The following is an 18,965-nucleotide window of genomic DNA, read 5'->3' on the forward strand; positions in this document are numbered from 1 at the left end:
TCAGACCCTACAGGAGGCGTGCAGAAATTGCTGGGACCCCAGCAGAGATATTTAAAATATCCTTCGCAACAGGCCAGGTACCAAGATTGGAGAAGAGACAATGCTGTTCCGTTGTTTAAGACAGGCTCTGAACATAAACCATGAAATTATAGGCCTGCAAGTCTGACATTAGTTGTGGGAAAGTTATTGGAAGGCATTGATAGGAACCAGATATATAAGTACGGTGCCTATATAAAGTATTCACCCCCCCCCCACCCCGCTTGGAAGTTTTCATATTTTGCTGTTTTAGAGTGTCGAATCACAGGTGATCTAATTCGACATTTTTTGACGCTGATTAACAGAAGACTGATTTGTGTCAAAGTGAAAACAAATCTCTACCAAATGATCTGTTTATTACAAATATACTTTACTATACAAATATGTACTTTTCTATGACTCTGTGACTAAGATTTGCGAAGAAACTGAAGAGTTGTGAACAAAGCCTGGTCCTTAATGCAAAGCAAACTCTCTTCTCTGATTCTGTCTACACATCTCACTGGGCTGGGAAAGTGGCCGATATAATCACATACTCCACACCCAGGCCATTCTCTCTTTCCCCCTCTCCCACTGAGTGAAAATACAAAGCTCCAAGAGCACAGAACACCAGACTTGAGGATAGTTTCTATGCCATGGTTATCAAACTCTTGAATGGACCTCTCACACTCCAAGATAAGAATGCTTGCACCACCATAAGACCATAAGATACAGGGGCAGAAGTGGGCTATTTGGCCAATCGAGTCTTCTCCGCCATTCAATCACAGCTGATTTAATTCTTCCAGTCATCCCCACTCCACTGCCTTCTACCCATACCCTTTGATGCCCTGGCTAATCAAGAACTGATCTAACTCTGCCTTAAATGCACCCAATGACATGGCCTCCACGACCACTTGCTGCAACAAATTCCACAGATTTACCACCGTCTGACTAAAGTAATTTCTCAGTTTCTGTTCTAAATGGACATCTTTTAATCGTAAAGTCGTGAACTCTTGTCCTAGGATCCCCTACCATGGGAAATAACTTTGCCATTTCTGATATGTTCAGGCATTTTATCATTGAGAATATTTGTATGAGATGGACCCTCATTCTCCTGAACTCCACGGAAACAGATCGAGAGCTGCCAAATGTTTCTCATACGGTAAACCTTACTTTTCTGGAAACATCCCATGAATCTTCTCTGAACCCTCTCCAAATCCAGTATATCCTTTCTGAAATAAGGAGCCCAAAACTGCACACAATAGTCCAAGTGTGGTCTCACGAGTGCCTTCTGGAGCCTCAATCTCACATCCCTGCTCTTATTTGCTATACATCTAGAAATGAATGCCAACATTGCATTTGCCTTCTTCACCACCGACTCAACCTGGAGGTTAACCGTTAGGGTATCCTGCTCGAGGACTCCCAAGTCCCTTTGCATCTCTGCATTTTGAATTCTCTCCCCATCTAAATAATAGTCCGCCTGTTTATTTTTTCCGCCAAAGTGCATGACTATACTCTTTCCAATATTGTATTTGCCACTTATTTGCCCATTCCCCAAAACTATCTAATTCTCTCTGCAGGCTCTCTGATTCTTCAGCACTACCTGCTCCTCCACCTACCTTTGTATCATTGTCAAATGCAGCTACAAATCCATTAGTCACATGGTCCAAATCATTATCATACATCATACGAAGCAGCGGTCCCAACACCGAGCCCTGTGGAACTCCACTGGTTTTCGGCAGCCAGCCAGGATTGGATCCCTTTATTTCCACTCTACGTTTTATGCCGATCAGCCAATGCTCCACCCATGCTAGTAACTCCCCTGTAATTCCATGGGCTCTTATCTTGCTAAGTAGCCTCATGTGCAGCACCTCCTCAAAGATCTTCTGAAAATCCAAGTACACAACACCTACTGCATCTCCTTTGTCTACCCTGCTTGTAAATCCCTCAAAAAATTGCAGTACCTTAGTCAGGCAAGATTTTCCTTTCAGGAAACCATGCTGGCTCTGGCCGATCTTGTCATGTGCCTCCAAGTATTCGGCAATCTCATCCCTAATAATCGATTCCAACAACTTCCCAACCACCAATGTCAGACTACCCCGTCTAACTCAAAGCAGCCCTGACACCTTAATGTGTAATTGTGTAGTGACTTGCACTGTAATTTCTCTGCAACAACAGCACGATATTCCACATTCTTTTCATTTTACTACCTGAATATACTTGTGTATGAAATGGTCTATCTGGGTGGCATGCAAAACAAAAGCTTCCCACTATACCTTGGTACAAATGGCAATAATACTCACTTCGAACATGCAGTTCAACTGCAGATTGTTTGAAGTCAGTTCTGTCTTCAACTGAACATGTATATTGCCCTTCATCGTCCGGTCTTACGTTCTTTATTCTGAGGGAAACATTTCCTTTGGTAATTTCATCTTTAAACAGTTCTGTCCTTCCTCTGTAATCCTGGTGTTGGGCGAGAAGGTTACCTTGTCCATGTCTGTACACGTGGACGGGTGAGCTGAGACCTGATTTCAGCCACTGCACTGCCATGTTGCTGGCAGAGGTTGGTGGGAGCAGCTCACAATCCAGTACAACATCTTCACCTGCAATTGCTACAACAGGCTCATTGGGTGCAAGTAGGATAAAATCACCTGGAGAGAAATAATTGATAATACAAGGAACCTATAATGAAAATTGATGAGGAACCTGTTACCTAATATACAGTTCAACTACAACACAACCCGGACTGTGAACTCAGAAGAAAATAATCTCAACAAGTATTACGATTTTGATCACATGCCATCAAACTGAAATGGGTAAACTGGTAGCGGGTTTGGAATTGGAATTGGTTTATTATTATCACATGTGCTGAGACACAGTGAGCTTGTCCTGCATACTGTGCATACAAATCATTCTTTCCTTTCTTTTTCAATCTTTTTATTAATATCAAAATGTTAAACATAACAAAATATTAATACAGAGCTATTGGGATTACTTTGTTAATAACTAGCATATGTAAATATAAACTCAGTTAACACAGATATTAAACCTCTCAAAATCTTACAGAATACAAATATAATACGAGTAAAAAAAGATACAAAGGTATAATGAAAAAGAAAAAAAAATACAAAAAATATACCCCAATGAGAAAAAAAACACTAAACAATACTAATCAACAAAACTATAAAAAAAAGACATGGGCTGTTGTGTTATATCAAGTAACACTATTAGTGTCAATAACTCCATTCCTCTCTCCATATATTTAAACATAATAGAATAGGTTTGGAGAGGGTCACCTTACATCATATGGAAGTGTTGAACAAATGGCCTCCAAATCTTTTGAAATTTAATGGAAGGATCATAAATGACACTTCTATTTTTTTTCTAAATTTAAACACCACATAGTTTAAGAGAACCATTGAAATGTAGTGGGAGGATTAATCTCTTTCCAATTCAATAATATAGATCTTCTAGGCACTAATGTAACATGCAACCATCGGACAAGCTGAAGAGGTCAAATGACTTTGTTCTATCATTGATAAACCAAAAATTGCAGTAATAGGGCCAGGTTGTAGATCAATATCCAGAACAGTTGAAATAATATAAAATACATCTTTCCAATATTTTTTCAAAAGAGGACATGATCAAAACATATGAGTTACAGAAGCTATCTCAGAGTGACACCTGTCACACACAGGATTTAAATGAGAATAATAATGAGCTGGTTTATCTTCAGACATATGAACACTCTGTACTGCTTTAAACTGTATCAGCAAATGTTTAGCACGTATAGAGGAAGAATTAACTAATTGAATTTTTTCCCCATTTCTCTGTAGGTAAAGAAAGCCCAAGTTCTCTTTCCCAATCATTCTTAAGGTAGTGGGTTTTAACACAAGTTTGTATATAATTTTACTATGGATTAGTTTGGGCATCCAACAGAGCACAGGGGTGGAACTAATTTCCTGCAACTACTCTACCGCAACCCACCCAACAAGCGTGAAGAAAGGGATGATTTAGGTCTGAGGGAGGATAACTGTGTGGGTGGCACTCAGCACTGAAATCTGTTTGTAAAATCCAGCCAGGCAGAAGCTGGACAGAAAACCGCAAACTATGAACAGCAAATTGACATGTGGAAAGATTTTTGCATTCCAAGTGCTCAAAGACCAACATCTGAGGGTTCAGGTAGCAACTTTATATTGAGGTTGTCCATTCATTAATTATTCTTTAATATAAGCTGTAAAACGCTGAGGATCCATCACTACTCCCAATCACACATCACTACTGCTATCTCGCCAAACAGAAATAAAACTGATGCAAACTGTTTGCCAGGTGATCCAGATCCTTGCATTCTTCCTTCTCCTGCACACACAGGTTGACGTTCCACTGGATACTTCCCATCTCTTCTACAGTCGTATCTTCCTGTCCCTGATCTTTCACCAGTTCAGTGATGGTAATTTAAGGGTGTGACTGCTTCCTGGAATATCATGTCAAACTTCCCCAATGTATTGAAGTGTTTGGAGCTTGTCATGCTGAGCCAAGCACTTCAACCAGAGAACACTTGCTGCAGGAATGCAGAAGGTTACAGTTTGATCAGTTTGGATCAAACTGTAGGCTTGAGGGGTGGGCTGGGAACTGTGGCTCCTAACTCATTTCTCAATAATGATTTCTCATTCGGGGTTCAGCAGATCCTTAGGTTCAGTGAGAGGTCACTAGGGATTCTGTGAGAGGTCATGATTAAAAAAAAACATCGTTTTCTGAACTTCACGTAATGCCCGACACTAGCGCTCACAGTGGTGGACAGTGACCAAGCAGCCCCGTTAGCAATCCAGTGTGGCACTGTGCAGTAAGGCTGTGTTTATCTGGCTGAGTCCATTCTCAGTTTTTGACGTGAGATGGGGAGACCATTGATAATTAGTGAGTGCACAGAGAAGTGGACGGTAGGCGTGATGTGTGTTTTCTAAGCATTGAATGAACTTGCCTAAATTGGGCTGTGATGTCAGTCTCTCCCTTCCTAATTACCTCCTCCGACTTCCCATTATGCACCGCCAACTGACTTATGGGAGCAAACAAGGTACCAGTGTCGTAGAAAATTGGAAGGAAATTTTCATTCTAAAGTCGGTCCGGTGTGGTGATTTTTGAAGAGGTGGTCTGAGATGGAAGAGGATACTTAGCCTAGGCCTATGCCTATGGTCATTTCTGATAAGGTTAATAATGCAGAATTACAATTTTCTGAGTCATTTCACTGCACTAGTGCAAGAATGGACACACGAGAGTCTGCGTTCACAATGAATGCTGCTTATCAATGGGGTTTCCATGGACTGGTGATCCACGTTGTCCGGATCAATTGTGCCTAGTCTGTGGCAAACAACTTACAAATGTAGCAATGGCTTCAGCAAAATTGAAAAGGCACTTATCTACAAATCACAGCCATTTGACATATAATTGTGCTGATTATTTTAAATAACTATTAGAAACGCAGAAAAAAAAACAGGTTAAAGCTTTTGAAAATAAAGTTACTGTCATTTAAAAGGTTCAGGAAGCAAGTTATTAAGTAGCTTTCAGATCAGTTCACTAGAGAATGTTTAAGAAACTGTGAGAAAACCTGAACTAAGAACACACCAATCTCCTGCTACATACAGAAATCTGGTGGGTTAGCTGAGGAAGAGTTCTCAACAGGGTGTTTGACCTGAAAGGTGAATTGCAGGTGTACTTTCCTGAAAATAGTAGGACAGATTTTGCTGAGTGCTTTGAAGCTAAAGAATGGTTGCAGAAACTAGCCTACTTAACAGACATTTTCCATATAACCATATATAACCATATAACAATTCCAGCACGGAAACAGTCCATCTTGGCCCTTCTAGTCTGTGCCGAACTCTTACTCTCACCTAGTCCCACTGACCTGCACTCACCCCATAACCCTCCATTCCCTTCCTGTCCATATATATCCAAATGTGTTGGCGCGTGGTCAAGTAGTTAAGGCGTTTGTCTAGTAATCTGAAGGTCACTAGTTTGAGCCTTGGCTGAGGCAGCGTGATGTGTCCTTGAGCAAGGCACTTAACTGCACATTGCTCTGCGACGACACCGGTGCCAAGCTGTATGGCACCTAATGCCCTTCCCTTGGGCAACATCGGTGGCGTGGAGAGGGGAGACTTGCAGCATGGGCAACTGCTGGTCTTCCATACAACCTTGCCCAGCCCTCACCCTGGAAACCTTCCAAGGCATAAATCCATGGTCTCATGAGTAACAGATGTCTATAAAGAAAGATCTATCCAATGTAACTTTAAATGACAAAATCGAAACTGTCTCAAACACTAATGCTGGAAGCTCGTTCCACACTGCTACCACTCTCTGAGTAAAGAAGTTTCCCCTCATGTTACCCCTAAATTTTTGCCCCTTAACTCTCAACTCATGTCCTCTTGTTTGAACCTCTCCCACTCTCAATGGAAAAAAGCCTATCCATGTCAACTCTATCTATCCCCCTCATAATTTTAAATACCTCTATCAAGTACCCCCTCGACCTTTTACGCTCCAAAGAATAAAGATATAGCTTGTTCAACCGTTCTCTGTAACTTAGGAGATGAAACCCTGGCAATATTCTGGTAAATCTCATCTGTACTCTCTCAATTTTATTGACACCTTTCCTCTAAGTTTGTGACCGGAACTGTACACAATATTCCAAATTTGGCCTTACCAATGCCTAATACAATTTCAACATTACATCCCAACTCCTATACTCAATGCTCTGATTTATAAAGGCCAGCATACCAAAAGCTTTCTTCACCACCCTATCCACATGAGATTCCACCTTCAGGGAACTATGCACCATTATTCCTAGATCCCGCTGTTCTACAGCATTCTCCAATGCCCTACCATTTACCATGTATGTCCTATTTTGATTAGTCCTACCAAGATGTAGCACTTCACATTTATCAGCATTAAAATCCATCTGCCATCTTTCAGCCCACTCTTCTAAGTGGGTTAAATCTCTCTGCAAGATTTTGGAAACCTTCTTCATTATCCGCAACTCCACCTATTATCTGCATACTTACTAATCCAATTTACCACCCCATCATCCAGATCATTAATATATATGACAAACAACATTGGACCCAGTACAGATCCCTGAGTTACACCACTAGACACCGTACTCCAAACTGATACACAGTTATCCACCACTACTCTCTGGCGTCTCCCATCCAGCCACTGCTGAATCCATTTTACTACTTCAATATTAATGCCTAAGGATTGAACCTTCCTAACTAACCTTCTGTGTGAAACCTTGTCAAAGGCCTTACTGAAGTCCATACAGACAACATCCACTGCTTTACCCTCGTGAACTTTCCTAGTAACCTCATCAAAAAATTCAATAAGATTCGTCAAACATGACATTCCACGCACAAATCCATGTTGACTGTCCCTAATCAGACCCTGTCTATTCAGATAATTATATATACCATCTCTAAGTACTTTCCATCAATTTACCCACCACTGACGTCAAACTTGCAGGCTGATAATTGCTAGGTTTACTCTTAGAACCCTTTTAAACAATAGAACAACATGAGCAATACGCCAATCTTCCAGCACCATCCCTGTTTCTAATGACATTTGAAATATTTCTGTCAGAGCCCCTGCTATTTCTACACTAACTTCCCTCAGGGTCCTAGGGAATATCCTGTCCAGACTCGGAGACTTATCCACTTTTATAATCGTTAAAAGCGCCAGTATTTCCTCTTCTTTTATCATCATACTTTCCATAACTACCCTTCTTGCTTCCTTTAGTGAATACCGAAGGAAAGAAGTTATTCAAAGTCTCCCCCCATCTTTTCTGGTTCCGCAAATAGCCGTCTACTCTGATACTCTCTGGGAGCAATTTTATTCCTCACTATCCTTTTGCTAATAATATAACTGTAGAAACCCTTTGGATTTATTTTCACTTTACTTGCCAAAGCAGCCTCATATCTTCATTTAGATTTTCTAATTTCTTTCTTAAGATTCTTTTTTACATTCCTTATGTTCTCCCGGCATCTCATTTACACAAAGCTGCCTATATTTATTATAGATCCCTCTTTTTCTGAACCAAGTTTCAAATATCCCTTGAAAACCATGGCTCTCTCAAACTTTTAACCTTTCCTTTCAACCTAACAGGAACATAAAGATCCTGTATCCTTAAAATTTCACCATTAAATGACCTTCTTTTCTCTGTTACATCCTTCCCATAAAACAAATTGTCCCAATCCAGTCCTTATTAAATCCTTTCGCACATCCTCAAAGTTAGCCTTTCTCCAATCAAAGATCTCAACCCTGGGTGCATTCTTTCTTTCCTATCTTTCTCCATAATTATACTGAAACTAATGGTATTGTGATCACTGGACCCGAAGTGCTCCCCAACACATACCTCCGTCACCTAACCTATCTCATTCCCTAACAGGAGATCCAACACTGCCCCTTCTCTAGTTGGTACCTCTATGTATTGCTGCAAAAAAAAAACTATCCTGCTCACATTTTCAAACTCCAAACCATCCAGCCCTTTTACAGTATGGGCTTCCCAGTCTGTGTGTGGAATATTAAAATCTCCCACAATCACAACCTTGTGCTTACTCCAAATATCTGCCATCTCCTTACAAATTTGCTCCTCCAATTCTCGTTCCCCATTAGGTGGTCTATAATACACCCCTATAAGTGTTACTATACCTTTCCCATTCCTGAATTCCACCCACATAGCCTCCCCAGCCATGTCCACTAATCTATCCTGCCAGAGCACCGCTGTTATATTTTCCCTGACAAGCAATGCGACACCTCCCCCTCTTGAGCCTCTGATTCCGTCACAGCTGAAGCAACGAAATCCAGGAATATTTAGTTGCCAATCACACTCCTCCTGAAATCATGTTTCACTAACAGCTACAACATTATATTTCCAGTATCAATCCATGCTCCAAGCTTATCCACCTTTCTTACAATGCTCCTAGCATTAAAATAGTTGCATTTAAGAAACTCCCCACCTCTTACTCTCTGTTTACCCTTAATGGAGCAAACAACTTTGTTAGCTTTTTCTGCCTTCTCCCCTACATCTTCGGTCTGAGTGCTCCTGACCTCTGTCCCCTGCCTATCCTCCCTCGCACTCTGTCTACTAGCTTTCCCTATTTGTGAACTAAACTCCTCTCTCCTAGTCTCTTCAATTTGAATCCCCCACCCCCAACAATTCCAGTTTAAATTCTCCTCAGTAGCCTTCACAAATCTCCCCAACAGGATACTGGTCCCCCTAGGATTCAAGTGCAACCCGTCCTTTTTGTACAGGTCACGCCTGTGCCAAAAGAGGTCCCAATGATCCAAAAACTTGAATCCCTGCCCCTTGCTCCAATCCCTCAGCCACGCATTTATCCTCCACCTCATTGCATTCCTACTCTCACTGTCGCGTGGCACAGGTAGTAATCCCAAGATTACTACCTTTGTGGTCCTTTTTCTCAACTCCCTTTATTCTCTTTTCAGGACCTCTTCCCTTTTTCTACCTATGTCATTGGTACCTATATGTACCACGACATCTGGCTCCCCTCCCTCCCACTTCAGGATATCTTGGACGCGATCAGAAACATCCTGGACCGTGGCACCAGGGAGGCAAACTACCATCCGGGTCTCCTGACTGCGTCCACAGAATCGCCTATCTGACCCCCTAACTATCGAGTCCCCTGTTAATACTGCCCTTCTCTTCCTTTCCTTACCCTTCTGAGCTAGAGGGCCGGACTCTGCCGGAGGCACGGCCACTGTTGCTTCCCCCATGTAAGGTGCCCTCCCACCAACAGTAATCAAACAAGGGGCACAGCCACAGGCGTAGTCTCTAGTAAGCTAAGCTTAACTATCTGTTTTCTTATTAAGAAAGCTCAGCTGAAAATTCATTCTCTACGCAAAAGAGCATTGACAATTATTTTTGGATTATTATATCCACAACTTACTGATCACACTAAGGTACTGTGAGCTGTAGATATAATGGTTATGCCGGGGGTCACTGAGACCTAAAAATTATTTTGTTGGTTCCTCCAGGGAGAAAGTTTGAGAAAGGCTGCTCTAAATATCTGCATGACAATTTTCCTCTGTGATTAATTGTTTGGAGATATACACCAGAATTAGGCAGATGCAAGTTCCTGATGACAAGTTACCAACACACTCTGGAATTTAGCAGGGATGGTTCCTCGCACCACAGCGCATCCCCACAGTCGAATGGCTTATGTGGGTGGTTTTACCGCTCCTCAAAGGCTGTTCTGAGGGCTTCCCTGACCTATGGGTGTTGGCATGATCATCTCCCATGTGTGCTCCTGTGGCTCAGAACAGCTCTAAAAGAGGACCTGCGGTCATCCATGGCTGTTGGTATAAGGGCATCTGTTATGAGTGCCAGGTAATTTTATTCCTAACACCACGTCTGCCTTGTCGACCATTCAACAGCATTCCACCCTCCTCAGTAAATTCAATTCCTTTCCACATATTCCTACCTCCCATCATGGTGAACTGCACTCTTGGATTCCTGTTGAACTACATTCCGCCTCATTTGTCTTTGTCCGCCATGACACACAGCAACATCCCCTTAGGCCCCCTAATGATGGCCCGTTCCATTTTTTTGGGAAGAGGAGGAGCCGAGCCACCTGCTGTTACTCGTCTCATAGAGCATAGAACCTGAGCTTGTGTCTTGTCCAAACTCCGGAGAGTGTCACAATGCCAGTTTTAATGAACTATTGGGGAGCTGTATGGTAATGTAATTAGTGGAAATATACATAATTCGTAACCACCGACACTGAGTTGGAGCTTCACTTTAAAAGGCTGGTCTGACTTAATTACATTAAGTTTTTCAACTATGCTTTGAGTTCAATATTTGGAGTACAATAAATGAATTGTTATGGCTTTTCTTAAACACAAAATGCCTTCACCATTTTTATTTGCGAAAACCTACAGTGTTCTCTAAAGGGAGAGTGCACTGAGGAAAAACTTTTGGATGGGAGGTCGAGCTCTTGGATGGGAGGTCAACATTCAAGTGCACAGAACCCAAAATGTGCAGATTTTACAGTGAAGGGCGTTTGAACAAGATGTTCCTGACTTGCTGTTCACTGCCTGTTTGTCATTCCTTTACAGATATCATATCATTTATACACCATGAATTTGGCGTGAATGATGACCCGCATCTCATGAAAATTGCTGGATGCAAACCAAATTTTGCTTTCTCAATTTACAAGATTGGTACATCAATTATTCTTGAGGATGTGGTGATGCTTTACTTCTTTGAACTGCCCCGTTACTTCTGGTGAATGTCTCCCACAGTGTTGCTATTCCGGCATTCAGACACTGCTGGGGAAGGGATTCCTATACAGGGTGTGTCAGATCCACCAAATGCAATGCTTGTAAAAGGGGAAAGGCCCAGCAAGGAACATAGGAATCTGGGACCACTGGAGTCATGATGAAAGGTCTCAGCCCGAGAGAGTGACTTATTATTCCTCTCCAAAGATGCTGTCAGAATTCCTCCAGCATTTTCTATGTCACTCTGGATTTCTATGTCTACATGTTCATTGGTTTTCCCGTGTGTTACATGGGAGTTGTAGCAGAAATGATTGTGGGAGTTTGATTAGATACACACCAAAAACTAAACTCAATGCTATTATGAATTTCATCCATCTCACAAACTAATACATATAAAAGTCAGCAGTTTATAGTTTCTAACCACACAAGAGCCACTTGAAAAATTTTTCCAATTACAGACATCTATATTCTCACTTTCAAGGATTGCCATGGGACATTCATTCATTGCAATTAAGTAGTGTGGACAATTTCATAAGTTATTAAATATAAAATGTTTTATCTTCTTATTCCACGTGTCTAAACTGAGATAAAGAAACATAATCAAACAAGATTTTTTGATAATTACCTTGGAGTGAGGTGACAATCCCGTTCAGTAACAGAAGGGTGCAGTGAATCACTCTCATCTCAGCAGAGGAGTTGGGTGGCTGAGAAACTGGGAGAGGCGGAGGGCTTGTGGGAAGACAGGGAGTGGTACTGGGTGGAGTGAAGGAGAGAGAGAGAGAGAGAGAGAGAGATTTGTCTTATCACCAAGTGTTGCAAACTAATCCCTCTAACATGAAGTCTAACAGGAGGCGGATCAAATGGCCTGCAGCTAAGATGACTTCACTGTGGAAGCAGTTTGATGAAGATGTTAACCAAATTCTGGAGGCAACGGCGAAGGGAGGGGTTGATAGGAAGCTGCAAGCCATGACAACAATTATTGTTAGTATCGCAGCTGAGGTTGATTGTAGGGGATTCGTAGCCCATTCTTTAGTTAGAGCCTTCAGCATTTTGGGCATCGAGGGAGAGAGGAAGAGGAGAGCCATCCGCAGCACCACCGTTGCAGCAGAGAGGGCCTCAAGATGGCTGTGGCTCAAAAGAGGGGAGCCATGGAGTCATAAGAATCTAGCCATCTGGACACAAGCTGGGGTCTGATCAGCCACGGCTAGGTCTCCTGGAGGAGGTTGTATGATGTTGAAAGACCCGAAACACCCGATGATTCTAGGAACATCACTGAAGATGTGTCCAGAAGCATCAATAGATGTATGTACACGACAGTGGGAAACGGTGAGCATCCCCTCCCCCACTCTCCTCAGCACCAATGTTCACCAACCGCACTCACAATAACCTGAGAAAAAATGCGCTTGGCCTCTCCATGCAAGGTGGGAACAAGTTACTGAGCAAAGGAGCATCAGGTTCAGCATGGAGGCCCCACCTCACTTTCGAAATGTAGGGAACATTTCTAACCAACAAACTTGTGTTAAGACAGTGAAATTATTGTTGAGACTTTAATAATAAGATCCGTAAAATGTATTTACATACTGCAGAACAGTATAATGTTCAGTAATATAAATATACAATCATCACAGTATCATATTAGTAAAAATATTGTTCCTGTATGGGTTTAACCCAGTTGTTCCAGAAGATTCCCCGGTGAAACTGCTGAGAAACTTCAACAACACTGACCATCGCTGGACAATCCAATGGGAATTGTAGCTGGGAAATGTCGGTGAGGTGCTGTCAGGAAGTTTGTGTTTCCTGTTTCCTCATGTATAAAGAGTTTAATTATCGTATTAGTTGCAAGAGCACAGGGTCATTTTATAACTAGTACATTTTATTTACTTTGATAGAATAACACAATGGAACATGATGAAAACAGGCCAATTGGTGCAAAAAATTTGTGTTAACACCAAACACCCACTGACACTAATCCTACCCTAATTCATTTTATTCTCCTCACATTCACATCAACTCCGTAAATGTTCCTCCAGTCATTACAGTACTTACAGCAAGCTACAAATCTGAGAGTTTATGGGATCTGTGAGGAAAGTAAGCATGCAGGACAATCCTGTACATTGACAGAGAAAATGTGTAACATCCACAAACAAGGCCAGAGGTCAGGATTAAAACTTGGTCATTTAAGCTGTGAACCAATAATACTATATAAGCCACTGTGTTGCTTTTGGTTTTGAGTTACACGAGTAATCTCCCCTGTTGTAACTAATTAAACTCCTGGATTTCCTTTGATCAACTGACAGATCCTATGAAAGCACCTCTGCTTTCTAAGACACCTCAAAATCCACCTCAAGAGGTGTAAGCGGAAGGTTTTGCCATGGCTCTCACAGTCCCCTGACCTAAACATTATCGAAGATCTGTGTATACACCTCAAAAGAGCAGTGCATGCAAGACGGCCCAGGATTCTCACAGGAGTAGAAGCCTTTTGCAAGGAAGACTGGGCGATCATCCCCCAAACAAGAATGGAAAGACTCTTAGCTGGCTACAGAAAGCATTTACAAGCTGTGATATTGCCAAAGGGGGTGTTACTAAGTACTGACCATGCAGGGTGCCTAAACTTTTGCTTGGCCCCTTTACCTTTTTTGTTATTTTGAAACTGTAAAAGATGGAAATAAAAAAAAAATTCTTTTTTAAAATATTAAAGGAATGTGCCATCTTTAACTTTATGCCTTTTGGAAATCAGGTCATCTTTTACTCGTTTAGCTATTCACAGTAACAGAAATTTTGACGTAGGGTGCCCAAACTTTTGCATACCACTGTACACAAGGAGAAATTCTCCCAAATTTTAAACAAATGGATAAAAAATTGGCTTACAGGAAGAAAGCAGAGGGAAGCGGTGGAAGGAAAGTATTCTGCCTGGAGGTCGGTGACCAGTGGAGCGCCGCAAGGATCTGTCCTGGCACCCCTACTCTTTGTGATTTTTATAAATGACCTGGCTGAAGAGGCAGAAGGATGGGTGAGTAAATTTGCCGATGACACGAAGATTGGAGGAGCTTTAGGTTGTCAAGTGTTACAAGAGGATATAGAGAGGATGCAGAGCTGGTCAGAAAAGTGGCAGATGGAGTTCAATCCGGATAAGTGTGAGGTGATGCATTTTGGAAGGACAAACTAGAAGGCTGAGAACAGGGTTAATGGTCAGTTACTTAAGAGTGTGGATGAACAGAGAGACCTTGGGGTTCAAATCCATACATCCCTCAAGGTCGATGCACAGGTTGGTAGGATAATTAAAAAGGCCTATGGGATGCTAGGCTTCATTAATAGGGGTATCAAGAGTAGAGAGTTCATGTTGCAACTCTATAAATCTCTGGTGACACCACACTTAGAGTACTGTGTTCAGTTCTGGTCACCTCATTATAGAAAGGATGTGGAAGCTATGGAGGGGGTGCAGAGGGGATTTACTGGGATGTTACCTGGATTGGAAAACAAGTCTTATGAGGCAAGGTAAGCGGAGCTGGGACTTTTCTCTTTGGAGCGTAAAAGGATGAGGGGGGACCTGATAGAGATCTACAAGATTATGAGAGGCATACATAGGGTGGATAGCCAGTACCTGTTTCCCAGTGTCTGTGGTTACAGGGTTTGTTAGTGAGGCTGGAAAACAGAAGTTTATTTGAAATGGCTCCTCACACAAGTTTGCTAATTACACCACTGGACGAATCACAGCGGGTGATGAGTCAGTGTATACAGGGAATCCGGTTGAGTGGATATATTATTAAAGTATATATATGTCACCAAATGCAAAACTGAGATTCATTTTCTTTCTGGGGCATATTCAATAAATCCGTCAGAGGCACATTAGCACAACGCTTTACAGTACAGTTGACCCACATGCAATGAGTTTGCATGTTCTCCCCATGACCGTGTGGGTTTCCTCTGGCTGCTCCTGTTTCCATCTACCGTCCAAAGATTAACTAGTTGATAGACCAATTGGTCATTGTAAATTGTACCATGATTTGGCTGGGATTAAATTGGGAGATTGCTGGGCAGCGTGGCTCAAAGGGCCAGAAGGGCCAATATAACCATATAACCATTACAGCACAGAAACAGGCGATCTCGGCCCTTCTTGTCCGTGCTGAACGCATTACTCTCACCTAGTCCCACTGACCTGCACTCAGCCCATAACCTCCATTCCTCTCCTGCCCATATACCTATCCATTTTTTCTTTGAATAACAATATCGAACCTGCCTCCACCACTTCTACTGGAAGCTCATTCCACACAGCCATCACTCTCTGAATAAAGAAATTCCCCCTCGTGTTACCCATAATCTTTTGCCCCCCAACCCTCAACTCATGTCCTCTTGTTTGAATTTCCTACACTCTCAATGGAAAAAAGCCTATCCACGTCAACTCTATCTATCCCCCTCATAATTTTAAATACCTCTAACAAATCCCCCCTCAACCTTCTACGTTCCAAAGAATGAAGACCTAACTTGTTCAATCTTTCTTTGCAACTGAGGTGCTGAAAGCCAGGTAACATTCTAGTATATCTTCTCTACACTCTCTCTATTTTGTTGACATCTTTCCTATAATTCGGTGACCAGAACTGTACACAATACTCCTAATTTGGCCTTACCAATGTCTTGTACAAATTCAACATGGCATCCCAACTCCTGTGCTCAATGCTCTGATTTATAAAGGCCGGCATACCAAAAGCTTTCTTCATCACCCTATCCACATGTGATTCCACCTTCAGGGAACTATGCACCATTATTCCTAGGTCTCTCTGTTCTACTGCATTCTTCAATGCCCTACCATTTACCATGTATGTCCTATTTTGATTAGTCCTACCAAAATGTAGCACCTCACACTTATCAGCATTAAATTCCATCTGCCATCTTTCACCCCACTCTTCTAACTGGCCTAAATCTCTCTGCAAGCTTTGAGAACCTTCTTCATTATCCACAACACCACCCATCTTAGTATTATCTGCATACTTACTAATCCAATTTACCACCCATCATCCAGATCATTAATGTATATGACAAACAACAATGGACCCAATACAGACCCCTGAGGCACACCACTAGTCACTGCCCTCCCACCTGACAAACAGTTATCCACCACTACTCTCTGGCATCTCCCATCCAGCCACTATTGAATCTATTTTACTAGTTCAATATGAATACCTAATGATTGAGCCTTCCTAACTAACCTTCCACGTGGAACCTTGTCAAAGTCCTTACTAAAGTACATATAGACAACATCCACTGCTCTACTCTCGTCAACTTTCCTAGTAACTGCTTCAAAAAATTCAGTAAGGTTTGTGAAACATGACCTTCCATGCACATATCCGTGTTGACTATTACTAATCAGACCCTGTCTATCCAGATAATTATATATACCATCTCTAACAATACTTTCCATTAATTTACCCACCACTGATGTCAAACTTACAGGCCGATAATTGCTAGGTTTACTCTTTCTTTACTCAGAGAGTGTTAGCTGTGTGGAACGAGCTTCCAGCAGAAGTGTTTGAGGCAGGTTCGATGTTGTCATTTAAAGATAAATTGGATAAATATATGGACAGGAAGGGAATGGAGGGTTATGGACCGAGTGCAGGTCGGTGGGACTAGGTGAGAGCAAGAGTTCAGCACGGACTAGAAGGGCCGATATGGCCTGTTTCCGTGTTGTAACTGTTATATGGTTATAACCCTTTTTAAACAATGGAACAACGTGAGCAAACCACCAATCGACCGGTACCATCCCCGTTTCTATTGACATTTGAAATATTTCTGTCAAAGCCCCCGCTATTTCTACACTAACTTCCAGCAAGGTCCAAGGGAATATCCTGTCAGAACCCAAAGACTTAACAAACTTTTATATTCCTTAAAAGCACCAGTACTTCCTCTTGTTTAATCATCATAGTTTCCATAAACTCCCTACTTGCTTTCCTTACCTTACACAATTCAATATACTTCTCCATAGTGAATACTGAAGAAAAGAAATTGTTCAAAATCTCTCCCATCTCCTTTGGCTCCACACATAGCTGTCCACTCTGATTCTCTAAGGGACAAATTTTATCCCCCACTATCCTTTTGCTATTAATATACTGTAGAAATCCTTTGGATTTATTTTCACGTTACTTGCCAGAGCAACCTCCTATCTTCTTTTAGCTTTTATAATTTCTGCCTTAATATTCTTTTTACATTCTTTATATTCCTCAAGCACCTCATTTACTCCATGCCACCTTTATTTACTGTAGATATCTCTCTTTTTCAGAACCAATTTTACAATATTCCTTCAAAACAATGGCTCTCTCAATATTTTAACCTTTCTTTTCAACCTAACAGGAACATAACGATTCTGTACCCTCAACATTTCACCTTTAAATGACCTCCATTGCTCTATTACATTTTTCCCCATAAAACAAATTGTCTCAATCCACTCTTTCTAAATCCTGTCACATCTCCTCAAAGTTAGCCTTTCTCCAATCAAAAATCTCAACCCTGGGTGCATTCTTTCTTTCCTATCTTTCTCCATAATTATACTGAAACTAATGGTATTGTGATCACTTGACCCGAAGTGCTCCACAACACGTACATCCGTCACCTAACCTACCTCATTCCCCAACAGGAGATCCAACACTGCCCCTTCTCTAGGTGGTACGTCTATGTGTTGCTACAAAAAACTATCCTGCTCACATTTTCAAACTCCAAACCATCCAGCCCTTTTACAGTATGGGCTTCCCAGTCTGTGTGTGGAATATTGAAATCTCCCACAATCACAATCTTGTGCTTACTACAAATATCTGCCATCTCCTTACAAATTTGCTCCTCCAATTCTCTCTCCCCATTAGGTGGTCTATAATACACCCCTATAAATGTTCCTATACCTTTCACATTCCTCAGTTCCACCCAAATAGCCTCCCTAGACGAGCCCTCTAATCTATGCTGCCAGGGCACCGTTGTAATATTTTCTCTGACAAGCAATGCTACACCTCCCTGTCTTGCTCCTCCGATTCTATCACTCCTGAAGCATTGAAATCCAGGAATATTTAGTTGCCAATCACACCCCTCCTGCAATTTCACTAATAGCTAAAACATGATATTTCCAGGTATCAATCCATGCTCTAAGCTCAGTCACGTTTCTTACAAAGCTCAGAGCATTAAAATAAATGCTTTTAAGAAATTCTCCACCTCTCACTCTGTTTATCACTAACGGTGCAGACAACTTTACTATGTTCTTCTTCCTTCTCCCCTACATCTGTTCCCACAATCTGGTGCCCCTCCTCCTTGTATCTAGTTTAAATGCACTGCAGCCTGTCTAGCAAAACTACCTGCAAGAATATTTGTCCCCCTCCAGTTCAGATGTAAACCATCCGGCCAGAACAGGTCCCATCTTCCCTGGAAAACTGCCCAATTATCTAAAAATCTGAAGCCCTTCCTCCTGCACCATGTCTTCAGCCACGTGTTGATCTTCTCTATCCTACTATTTCTAAACCCGCCTGCACGTAGCAGTGGTAGCAATCCTGAGATTGCTATCCTGGTGGCCCTGTCCTTTAACTTAGCACCTAACTCCATAAATCAGCTTTCAGGACCTCCTCACTCTTCCTACCCACGTCGTTGGTCCCTATATGGACCACGACATCTGGCTGCTCTCCCTCCCTCTTGAGAATACTGAGAAC

General features: G+C 41.9%; 1 protein-coding gene across 1 annotated transcript in view; it reads right to left on the reverse strand.

Annotated features, from left to right (window-relative positions):
- LOC140198465 (butyrophilin subfamily 1 member A1-like) overlaps positions 1 to 18,965 on the reverse strand; it is a 77,784-nt gene that overhangs the window by 37,344 nt on the left and 21,475 nt on the right. The window contains exon 2 of the mRNA XM_072259549.1: positions 2,316 to 2,663. Within this exon, the coding sequence (XP_072115650.1) occupies positions 2,316 to 2,663 (348 nt within the window). The remainder of the gene's footprint in view (positions 1 to 2,315; positions 2,664 to 18,965) is intronic.

The sequence above is a fragment of the Mobula birostris genome, chromosome 5 (genome assembly GCF_030028105.1).
Source record: "Mobula birostris isolate sMobBir1 chromosome 5, sMobBir1.hap1, whole genome shotgun sequence".
Classification (NCBI taxonomy): domain Eukaryota; kingdom Metazoa; phylum Chordata; class Chondrichthyes; order Myliobatiformes; family Myliobatidae; genus Mobula; species Mobula birostris.